Source organism: Mchenga conophoros, linkage group LG13 (genome assembly GCF_057382185.1).
Source record: "Mchenga conophoros isolate Kocher_MC1m ecotype Shallow Benthic linkage group LG13, M_conophoros_male_GT1.1, whole genome shotgun sequence".
NCBI classification, from domain to species: domain Eukaryota; kingdom Metazoa; phylum Chordata; class Actinopteri; order Cichliformes; family Cichlidae; genus Mchenga; species Mchenga conophoros.
In genome coordinates this window covers 13,233,147-13,245,812 of record NC_140538.1, presented here as the reverse complement: position 1 = coordinate 13,245,812, position 12,666 = coordinate 13,233,147, and the positions used below count along the sequence as shown (strand labels likewise).

The following is a 12,666-nucleotide window of genomic DNA, read 5'->3' as shown; positions in this document are numbered from 1 at the left end:
AATGAAGAATTTCATGTCGTCACTTCCTTCAGCACACTTTCGCGAGTAGCGGCAATGAGCGCTGTCAGCTAGCTAGGATCTTATGTTGACCTTTACGTGATTGTGCTAGCCTGGTTTTTGCTGATTCAATCTAAATGTATACGAAACGCCTGAAATCTGGCTGATTTTTTTGCGTTGTGTCTCTAAATCTTAATTTGTCAGCCACTTGCTAGCAAGCGTTGGCTAGCTATAATCATCCATCACTATGGCCAGTGCAGCAAACGCAAATCTAAACGCAGTACGGGAGACGATGGACGGTAAATATGAAATTTCTGCGTGTAGTGTTTTGTGTATTTGTGTAATAGTTGAAAATTCATCTTTATATATATATTATTATTAGTACGTTTTAGCATGTGTGTCATAGCTGTGTCTCTTTTTACTTCCTCCCCCAACAGTGTTGCTGGAGATCTCCAGGTTGCTCAACACTGGCTTGGATATGGAGTCTCTGTCCATATGCGTGAGACTGTGTGAGCAGGGAATCAACCCAGAAGCCCTTTCTGCAGTCATCAAAGAACTGCGGAAAGCTTCCGAGTCCCTCAAGGTACAGACACAGCCTCCCTTAAAGCTAATCAGCTCACATTGTATATACATGTAGATAATTTACTGAGCCAACAAGGAAATTATTGTTAAAGCGGCAGAAGGATAAAAATGGTATAATCTACAGCATTATTAAAGGTACCACAGGCTTATACTTGATTCCTTGTTAGGAAAGGTAGTGCAACATGAATCCAGTCTGGGTCCTTTCTGTATGAAGTTTTGCATATTGTCTCCAGGTACTCGCAGTCCACCCACAGTCCAGAGACATGCATGGGGTTAGGTTAATTTTGATTCCAATTTGAACACAGGTCTGTCTGCATTAATTTTGCAGTGGCAAAAGAACATGTACACTATAAATCTGAGAAATCACAGGAAGAAGGTTTGATACAGAAATATCTCTGCCATCTTGTTTCACCTTTTTTCACCAGTTATGTAAAGGAGACTTGTAGAGTTTTATAGAGAACAGTAGGAATGCTTTTTTTTTATGTACGCAGAGTCAGTCCTCTGTAGTTTGGAATGGAGTGAGTTGGCCATAATGGTAAGCAGTTTGTTCAGTGACCTCCTGTCCCTCACTGACTTAAATGACTCCAGATTCCAGCCAATGATGGTTCCAAACTTGTGGATTAGTTTGTTGATCCTGCTGGCATCTCTGGCACTGATCCTGCCTCCCACTGCTAACTGAATTTGAGCTTAGAAAGTCCGGTCTGCTCTTACCCTTCTTGTACATAGCATCACTATTTATCCTCCAGACCAGTCTTTCATTCAAGTGAACACTCAAGTACCTGTCCACCGTTTTACCATCCTTGCCTATAACGTTAATGGGCTTCGGTGCATTATTTTTATTTTATTTTTTTTAAATTTCCTCTAAAAGTCAAACATCTCTTTTTGACATCGAGGAAGAGGTGATTTCTGCGAGACCATTTGTTTGAAATATGTTAAATATGCTTGAAACTATGTGTTTAGAAAAATACTAATACTTTTCACAGTGGCAGTCACTTGTCTGTGTGAATCGGTCCAAGTAGTTAAATTCTTTGGAATTGTTAGCCTGCCTGCCTATCAGATTTGCTTATCAGTTCTCATGGCGCTGGAGGAGGAAAATAGTGACACAGTCTACAGCATGGATCTAAACAATACTTTAGTTTTAAAAGCCAGTGCGATGGTAAATTGCAAACTGTGTCCAGGACAAAAACAACTGAATTTTGCTGCTAACCTAACTACAGATCTTTACAAGCACCTGCACAGACGATATGCTAACGCTAATCTAGCCAAGAACCCAGAGTGATGTTAAAGCTGAGCGAATGCTGACCCCAGCCCAGCATACTTTGTGTTCATGCCTAAATACTAAAGAAAAATACTAGAGCAAAGATCATATGCGTGTCTTCAGTAGGATAGGGATTTGTTTCTGTGTGTGGGACTGTATAGGTTTATGCTGTTATATAATATGAGACAAAATTCTATAATTATGAAACAATGAGTTTCAGGTCATTTTATGGAGAAAACTTTCTCCTGGGAATAATTAAGCAACTTAATCCATTATGTTTAAGAAAAGTGTTGTGTGTAATCCCTCAAATATGTAATACCTGTTCTTTTTATCATCACACCAGCCAACCGAGTCTTTCCAGACTTATTCAGATGTTTAATTGATGTCAATACTAAAGCGAACACCAGCAATGGCAGTGTGACAGGCTGAAAGGTGAACTGCCTACAGCAGGTGTGTGTGTGAAGATAACATCTGAAATTTAAGAATGTTTATAAAGATGCGGCCTGGTGTAGGGTGACAGAACCTCTTTTTCCATTGCAGTTTTACTGAGATATGCCGACACAAAGTAAGCAAAACACCTGATTTTAAAGCATTATGGGCATATTATTAGATTTGCATAGATATAAGAATCAATATAACCAAATCTTAAACACATACTTCCAACGAAGATTATTTTGCTCATTGAAAGAGGCTTAACATGTCGTCCAGAAAATAAACTCTGGTCATTTAATGCATATCAGGATATGAAGTACCAGATTCACAGAAGGGGTTTTTATATAAAGTTCTCTCCTAACCTGCTGCTATTGGCCCCTTTCAGATATCCTCTGCTGCATCTATAATCTGTTGGCTTCCTGTCTAAAAGACCACCCCAGTCAACTTGCAAAAAAAGTCATTACTATAAGTGAGCCTTTGTAACATTTTTTTTTTTTCATATCTCTCAACAGAAGTCTTACTGCATGCAGTTTCCTTAACAAATAGAAAATGCCATAAACAGTCATAGCACATGCAAAAAGCATTTTGTCCCATTCACTCATTTCTAATTTTTGGCGTTTCTTGTGTATGTTGCATTTTCTCTATTCCCCAATTCCAAAGAGAGATCTCTTTTTCTCTCAAGCTGTGTATGAAAGGATACATACAGCGTTCTTAGAATTACCATCCAGTACTCAAAATCTCTCTCTCACACACACACACACACACACACACACACACACACACACCTTGCTTGGAGAACAAAAATAAAAAGCATGAAGAGCAAATGTGGTCAGTGCTCAAGCCCACAAGCAAACTAATCTTTGGTATTGATGATAAATATTCTACACGTGTCCTTCGGTGTCATCAGGCTACTGTGAGTATGACGCTGGCAGGAACATTGATCTAAAAGCGACCTACTGTACACTTACTTTATTAGGTACAACTGCTCAAGTCCTCAATACAGCAAACATCTTAACCCATCACATGTGAGCGTCTTGATGTATTTAGGCAGACATGTAGAGATGGTCAAAACAACCTGCTGAACCTGAAACCAATTATCAGAAAGGTGATTTAGTTGACTTTGAACACAGGATAGTTGTTGGTGTCAGACAGGCTGGTCAGAGTATTTTAGAAACTGCTGATCTACTGGGATTTTCCTGCCATGAATCCCCAGACTGCTTTGAGCTGATAGGAAGGCAACAGCAACTAAAAAGAACCACTTGTTGCAACAAATGTATGTAGAAGACCATCTTTGAACGTATAATGTGCTGAACATTGAAGCAGATTGCCCACAGCAGCAGAATACCACACTGGGTGGCATTATTGTCAGCTAAGAACAGGAAACTGAGGCTACGGTTTGCAAAGGCGCCCTTTTATCAAGAATTCAGGACGTTGATGGTGGTGTAATCGGGTTGGATGTTTTCTTGGCACTCTTTGGGCCCCTTAGTGGAAACTGGACAGTATTGTTGATGAGCTTATCCATCCCTTTAATGACCAAAGTGTGTTATCTTCATTTAACAGAGCTCAAATAATCCAAAACTGGTTATTTCACTGTATTCAGATGGCACCCAGATTTACCAGATCCCAGTAGAGCATCATAGGTGTGCAGCTGACAAATCCACAGCAACTGTGTGATGCTGTGATGTTAGTATGGACTGAAATCTCTGTCTGTGCCTCGAAGAGTTATTTCAGTGCTGAAGGCCAAAGGTGGTCCATCCCGGTTCTATCAAGGTGTGAGTGTATGTCAGAATGACAGACAGTACAGACTGAGAGGTTTAGTTCTGGTTGGTCTGTTAATTGTGTTGATTTCGCTTACAGTTTTCTGTTTGTGCTAAATTAAAAAAAAACAAAAAAAAAAACTCTTTGGTTCTCATCTAGGGCTGAACGATTATGGAAAATAATCTAATTGCGATTTTTTTTGCCCCAATATTGCGATTGCGATGCGATATGCGATTATTTTTTAAGGTCTTTGTCTTCTGTATTATTAAACAAAGACAAGCAATACATCATATAGTATGGCCAATACTATATTACATTAATTTTAAACTGTTCTTTCCTGGAAGACAGACCTCTGTTATGATGACATGAGGTGATGCATGAATTGATGACTGACATTTTTATTTAACTTCTTCAATCACAACAGTATATTTGAACATACACAATAGTTTATTTTTAGCTTACAAACATCTGAGCATAAAGTGCTGACAAGGAACCCTGGTGTAAACATTAAAATGAAAGTCAGTACAATGTGCAGATTGCAGAAATATACATAAAAAAAATCAGTGGCTTTACCACACTCGGTTTTTCGACATCTGTGAACTACTAGACAGTCATTCAATTAAAAAATAATATTAAATAAATAAAACTAATAAATAAAAAATACACACATCTTACTGATCTCTGCAGTCAGTAACATTACACATAAAGTGCAAACATAATAGCAATTGTATAAACACACACACAAACACGCCTTTAAAATTTAAAGGCGTGAAATTGGATGGTCTAGTTCTGATTAGCGTCACCGCTGTCTCGGTGGAGTTTAATAAACTCGGCCGTCTGCTTCTTGCTATCTAAAATATAACCAGACACTGGTGTAAATTCTCGACTGTCTCATACTTCTGTTTAATAAGTTTTCTGTTTGACGTTTAGTCAGCTGTGTGAAAACCAAGGAGGAACCCACCCGGGGGATTAATAAAGTTTTATTTTATCTAATCTAATAACTTTAATCTCAGCCAAACCGATTTACTCACGAACAAACAAAACACTGAAAAAAGCCCAACAATAACATTTTTAGGTTGTCTAAGTGACTTATATATTACGTTTAACCCGAGCAGCGAAACTCCGCGGTGATCTGAAAATGATGTGCCGGGAGTTGTGCCGTTCTCGGCCGCATCAGTAACCCTCGAGCTCCCGGCTAGCTGTCGAGCTGGTGGGTAGCAGACGCCTCTGAAAACGTCGAAGCACTTTTGCAAATATGGGATATCTTGATAAACCGAGCAGATATTTGATGTTTACACAACTACTTTCTCGCCTGAAAATATGTTAAAAGTTTATTTTGTGACCCAGAAAGATTAGTATGAGTAATTTTAAAACTTAGTAGCGGCCGCCATTGCTGGAAACTGGAGTTTGGCTGGGCCGCGCTATGAATTCTGGGATATGGTAGTAATTTGGACAGCCTTCGGCGCGTCGCTGTGACGTAATCGGTCTACAAATGCGGCCTCAGGAGGATGCAGCCCATGAATTGTATAATATAATCGCAGTATAATCGCAGCCTTTGCGGTTAGAAAATTGCACTTGATCATGTCGCGATATTATCGCAAATGCGATATATCGTTCAGCCCTATTCTCATCGCAGAGACTGAAAAACCACATCAAAGGTAATGTGTGATATTAATTTTGAGGCAGCCTTTGTGTTTTCCTCATCTTTTCCCACCCATTCATTTTTTGTTTGGCAAAGATGTCCTATGCTTTTTACTGGTAAAAATATGAGTCGTGATGATGACTAACTAGCATTTTATTTATTTTCTCTTTCAGGCTTCCGAGAACTGTACAAACTGAAGATAAAAACAGATGACTTAAGTTTTTGGACCTTTTAATGGGATCGTGCCTCCTACCTGCAAGTGTACATACATGGGATCGCCAGCCAATCAGATTTGTCTCCGTTTTGGCACTGTGTGTCTAATTGGTGACTAATGTGCTTCTCTTTTGTGTTTTTAATGTAGTCTTCTCCTGAAATGAGCTCATACGCAACCATTCTGTCTCAAATATAGACATACTCCATGTGTTTCCTGTTACTTCAGGCTATAATTGACTTCCTGCCTTAATTTGAGTGCAGACTCGATTTCTGATCATTAATTTGTTTTGTTTTTTTAAGATCTATAATATATTGTGAATTGTTTTAGTTTTGCATTTCTGTTTTTTCTCAACATTTGCCATTTTTGTTTTACATGTAGCAGATGAAGTGTAAATTAAAGTGTTACAGTGAGCGGCCACCAGGTGGTGTTGTCTTTCTTATTACAGTCAGGGGTCTTTATCGCTGTTGGGAAGCTTGCACAGTTGTAATTTATTCCACCAAGTTTTTCCTACTGACTCACCATTTCTGTGATTTTAATCAGGTACTTTTTAAAATCACATTTTTTTCACATTTTATTTCTTTATTTTTGTTTTATGTTGAGCCAGTTTTCCAAATCCATCCCGATGAATTCATAGTTGCACCCCTTCACCTTTTATTGGGAGGTTATCTTTGTGCAGGATTTTACAAAGGAAATTATTTTTCCTGTCAGACTGGGTGAAAAGGAAAAGATACTGGCGGAACATTGCACAGTGTAATACAAAAACAGACCGTGCAGGACGCACTTCAAAAACGAAGACTTGAACAAGGGTCATTCTTTACAGCAGGATGCACTGTTGCTCTGAAATCTTTCCTCCTTTACGTCTGTGCTCTATTCTCAAAAATCATTGGAGAATACTGCAAACTTGCCCCCCCCCACCCCAAAAAAAAAAGAAAACACATCTTTGATCAACAAGGAATAAAACTCCTAAATCACGTACAAGCACATGCATTGTTTTGTTTTTGTCCTGTCTTTAAAATAGATCTATTCATCTTCGAGACGAGAGAAAATGCTGAGAGCAGGGAACATTCCTCCACAGGCCATATATAGGCTAGAGGAGACCTCTTATTCACACAGGCTTTTATCAGTAGCTTGTCTGTGTCCCCTTATGTGTGAGAGCTTAGGTGTTCATGCGGTGCTGTAGATGTCTACAAATGAGTAGCCCCTAAGCCATCTGACAGTAACACCTCACCGCTCACAGGCACGCCACAGAGAAAGCCAGCGATTGAGCAGGAGAGCACGTGTGTGTGTGTGTAAGCATTTCTGTCTTCTTCTGCTTTGTCTCGCCATCTTGACTGACAGGCTCCGAGTCTAAATCTCTGTACTGCTGCTTTGATCTCCTAACACAGTATCTCTCTGTTCTTCTTTACCAACACCGTGTTTAACCAAGAATGAGAGACATACAGACTCGATACGGTGGCTCTGCTTGATAGTCCGTAAGCCAAAACAACCCCAGGTCTCGGTGGGGGGTGAGCCACAGGAGATGCTGATGAAGGAAGACCAAAACCTGGAATCTTTTTCTTTTACAAAAGGAAAATTGTTATGCACGGCTTGATTGGCTACTATGGGCATGGGATTCGGGATGTATTGCCCTCTGTTTGATGTGTTTGAAGGTTTCTCCTCATCCTAGCAGCTACTTTGATCTCTGTTAAACAAAATATTCCCAAATCCCACAGTCCTAACAGAGATTAGCGTCCATATATGCATGAACATCTAAGAGGTGTTCAACTAGGGCACTGGTCAGGTCACATGACTGTATCAACTTAAGAGGCGAGCGGGTCCTCACGTAAAAACTTCTAAAGGTGTTTATATTTGTATGTCTGATAATTATCCAGGGCGAGGATTATTTTTTCTGATAAATGAGGCCAGTCTCATTTAAAAGTGAAAGATCTATGTGCAGCAATTACAGTTCAGGTGTGTGCAGTGGATATTAGGAAAATAATTAGACTGGACTGATTAGAAGGTCTCTAAGTAAAGGGAGAGATGGTCTGTTGATGTTTTTCCAAACCTAAATTACAGCAATATTGGCGTATGAAAACAACTACAGTGGAGAGACTAATTTAAAGCAGAGTTTAAACAAAAGTCAAAAATCTCTGTGTGTTCAGGTCACTAATTACCTTCAGCAATAAATAGGCTGGGGTGAGGCGTTCCCTACAGAGACGTGGCTTTGTTTGTCCATGAAGGCTAGAATTTTTGGTTTAAAAGAAAACATCATTTTTGACAAGTTATTAAAATTGTGTGGTAGTGGTAAGAATTAAAAAAAATTTAATTGAGTTATAAAAGAAGAGACAAAGTTCACTATTTGAAATATTCTATGTCTAACAAATGTTTTACCACCACTAAGATACTTGCATTTGCACAATCCACACAGTGATGGGAAGTAATAGAGAAGTATTCAGTCCTTTTTTTCAGTAATTTAAATGCGACTTTATACTTCTGCTACAATATTTCAAGGATTAGGTTTAAAACCTATAATATCCACATAGCTTGCGTTAAAATGTGTGTTACATGAACGCATAAGCAACTGGGATCCACTTAACGTACAGTAATTTTGGCTCCTTTTTTCTGTATGGGAATATTTTTAGGTTTCAAGTTAATTTTGCTAGTAAGTATTATCTTTTGCTGTGCAGTGGCCACTATGGTCTCTAGTACAGGATAATGGCACTTAAATTTTTTAAAGATTCTCTCGAGACTATTGCTTTAATGGCATCAACTTGTTTTAGAGCAAGTGCCATGGGACCATAAGCAGAAAGCAACAGTTTTTTGTGTTTTTTTTTTTTTTACACGGTGGTGGGTTTGGTTATTGTTTTAAAAATGTTTATCCATTCCATCTCACAGCTATCACAAACTATTGATCATAACAGTACAGATTGTGCAGTAGTACATTAGCCTCAATAGCAGCACTCCAGTATTGTTTGAAGTAATATTTGTAGAGCAGATCCTTTACTGGTAATTGGTGTACCTACTTAAGTAAGGATAACTTAAGCAGGAAATTAAAACGGTTCTTCTAACACTGATTAAAAAAAATGTCATTACTAAGCAGTGGAGCATATCCTGGAGGTCTGTATTGAAATGATTGATTAATATTTCTGTAACGGTTTGAGCCTGTTTGGCCCTCATCCTTCCGCAAGGTGAAGCTCCACTGACTGTATTTGCCCCAAGAGGAGTTCTGTGACCTTGTTAGTGATTTCGCCAATGCTCCACCGCTGATTAAATACTGGGCACATTTTTAAACCTTAAGATTATACTGTTTAGGTTCCAATTCAATTACATAGCAAGGAAATTGGATCATAAACTCTTTAAAGGATCGTTAACAATCATTAGACAAGATAATAGCATGGCAATCAAAATATGTTTAAAAAAAAAAAAAAGCAAAAAACTTCCAAAGTCTTTTAGTGACTTTGTTGTTTTTGGACATTTTCCAAGATGATTAATTTGGAAATGATTGATTTACAGTTGTAATTAGCTGTGCTCTGCATAGATGCATAATAATCGTATATCTCCCTGCTTGTTTTAAAGTATTAATTGGTTTCATTAACAAAAGCAGTTAATTGAATAACAATTAACAAAGTTGATGATGGTATCGGCAGCGCATGCAAACTCCCTTGTGTTTTCCCTGTGATGATAATGAAACCACCTTTTTATCAGATTGAAATTTTGTGTGTTGGACTATGTAATGACTAATATGATATTGAGCTTATTAGTTTATTCGAGTGACTCACTGAGGCGTTAAGCTGGTACTGAACACTTTGTGTTTAACAGGTAGGCACCATATGCTGCCTTAATCAGACATTGGAATCACATTTGGTTGTTAAATTGTCTTCTAATAAAAGCAGGTAGTAAAACAACTTGTGCTAATTCAATTTCAGGAGAGTTTTTCTGGAGTGAACAGCTGTTTCTGTTTGCTGGATTGCTTTAACAATCTCCCTCTCCTCTTTCTTATTTGTAAGGTTTAACTCCAACAGCTTGTTTGTTCTTCAACTTTTCTTGTAGAAAATAGAGATGGAGGGTGGACGAGCTGTCCACTCTCCTTAAAAGAAGACAATGCCAGGCATATTGTAGTGACAGCTTGCATTGTGTGTGCGCTTGTGTGTGTGTAAGAGAGAGGGAGAGAAAGGAGAAGGGAGATGGAGAGTATGCGTGTGTGTGTGTATATTAGAAAAACAGAAAAATTTAGAGAATGTGTGCACGCGCGTGTGTGTGTGTGTTTGCATGTGTGTTACAGTGACAGCTTGTATTCTGCGTGATTAATGATGTGCTGTGTGACTTGATAAGTGCTTCGGAGGACCAACGCTTGTTTCAATTAGACCTTGTGAAGGTCGCGACGCCGTGCCGGCCTCTCATTATCATATCCATAATCAATCCACATTATCATAGGGGAATGTGGAATGGATGTGTGATATCTTGGTCATGCACACGCACACGCTCACAGGCACCTAATGACATACCAAAACACAATAACATGCTCTCTCACTCACAAGAGCACACGCACACTCTTCACTCCAAGTTGATTTGAATCATGACAGTGGCTGTCGGAACGGATTGTCTGTTCAGATTAAGTGTATGTTTCTGAGAATTAAGCAGCATTGATGGTGGTGGCATTTCAGATCCCCACTGCAGACACAAATGCCAAAACATCATTCTGTCATTACCCCCCTCCTTCTCTTTCACACAAGCACATATATGACCACACACACACACACACTTAACTAGGACCCTGGGGCATTTTTAATAGAGGCGAAGTGATTCGTATGTTTTTACTCCTCTAATGAGAACAGATTGAGTGGTATTTACACTTCATCGGCTGATCTAACCACCTACACATTTCCCTCATGCTTCTGCTGCTCACTGGCCAAAACAGACATGTGGAAAGGACCAGAGCTTGGCTTTCAAACAGCGACACAACATGAACATTATCTTTGTCTCTTTGGCTCATGGTGGCAGCGTGGCAAGATAAATATGAACTGTTAAAAGAAGAAAACTGCAGCCAGAATTGGGATCTTAAAGGAAGCTGCGTGTATTTGATTCAGGCAATGAAACGGCAAGGAAAAAGCATCTTAAACTGGATTTAACTCTCTGGCGAGCTCGTTGTTCTGGCGGGGGCAACTCACTTGGGATCTGACTGTTATTTCCTAGGAAATCTTTAATATAATCAATAAGTCCGCCGAACATAACAAACATTTAAACAAACTAATAAGGATTATATAATACAATAAAAATAAAGTGAGGGAAATGTTGGAGGTTAAAACTTAAATTATAATACTACTGGTGCAATTAGAGGTCCTGAAGAAGATATTAAACATTAATTAACTCAGTAGGCTAATATTCAGTGAAGGGAAAATCTTCCCAGGCGGTCAAGATAGATAGGCTGAGGAAGAGGAACTTAAAGCACTTCAAAGACTAAGGATACCACTGATTTGGCATTTCACTGCTATGATATTGTCAGATTTACAATTAAAAAATGTAAGTATTTTATTCCATGCATTTTATTCTAGTGAGTTTAAAAACTATGCTGCTCGCATAACCCAAAAAGATAATTACGTTGGAGAATCAGGTGTGTTGTGCTCATAATGGATAATTTAGACTTCAAAATAAATGAGGACCACGCTGTACTTCTCAAGATCTGCGAGCAAGCTTTGATTAACGTTAGAGTGAAGTATGAATTAGTTTTCCTGTGTGTGCCACACTGTGTTTTTATACTTGAGTGACTTGAGTATTGGGCTACTTCATTGTTTTCTTTTCAGGGGAATTTAAGCACAATAGCTGCTGTATGAATTAAACCCATGACCTTCCTGTTGCGAGACAAAGTCACTTCCCACCAGTTCATCCTGCAGTGGTATTCTCTGGTAAAATGAAAAATGTAATTAAACTGTAACCTAGCGGTGCAGTTTATAGGTGCGAAGCTTTCCTCTAGGCTGGCATATTACTCATCAGGTCCTTGTTTATACCGTTGTGCAAAGTTGACTGAGTTCATCATAGATCAACGAATCTATAAGCCTATCAGATGATGGCTAAAAACGTGCAAAGCCCTGCCCTGGGAGGTTAGAACCGAACATTTTACTACCTATTAAACACTTAAAGGTGGGAATTTACAACATGAATCAGCTCTTCTCAACACTAATGGCTTTATCGGTGTATTTTCTACAGATGGAGAAAGAGAGTCGTGACATTTCTTTTTGCCAAGGAAAAGGCCATACTCAGCAGGAGTTATCAAAGGCAAAAAGTAAAAAGTTCGAGTTAGCTATCTCTCTCTCTCTTTCTCTCTCTCTCTCTCCCCCTGGAGATACTCATGTTAAGCATAATTAAGCAGATTTGATTAGCATCAAGCCTGGCTTCCTCTCTTGACTTTTAATGAATGTAAATCTACCATCTACATCCTAAAGATTAATTTCTGCCAATTAAAAAACACAAGAGGGCTTATTCGAGAGAGGTGGGGGGGTTGGGAGGGAAAGAAGTGTTAAAGTCCTTTGAGTTGGAGTACAGTCAGAGTTTTATCCTCTTCCCCCTTGTCTTATGGTGAGATGGTCTCTGGAGATCTGTGTCTCTCTCTCCCTCTCGACCGAGATCATTATCAACACAATGTTCCGTGAAAGCCACTTTGAAAGGACTGCAAGCTCCATATGTAAATGATGGAAGTGTGTGTGTGTGTGTGTGTGTGTGTGTGTGTGTGTGTGTATAAGGAATCAGTTTGGGGTAAAGGGGTCAATTTGTCAAGCCAAGGTTACTGGCCCCTGTACGAGCTCTTGT

General features: G+C 39.0%; 1 protein-coding gene across 1 annotated transcript; it reads left to right on the top strand.

Moving 5' to 3' along the window:
• Window positions 1–3: 3 nt before the first annotated feature.
• Window positions 4–6,300, top strand: mzt1 (mitotic spindle organizing protein 1). Its single transcript, XM_085296563.1, has 3 exons — window positions 4–296; window positions 435–580; window positions 5,843–6,300. The coding sequence occupies exons 1-3, from the start codon at window positions 245–247 to the stop codon at window positions 5,864–5,866; spliced, it is 222 nt and encodes a 73-aa protein (XP_085152689.1). The 5' UTR covers window positions 4–244; the 3' UTR covers window positions 5,867–6,300.
• Window positions 6,301–12,666: the final 6,366 nt, after the last annotated feature.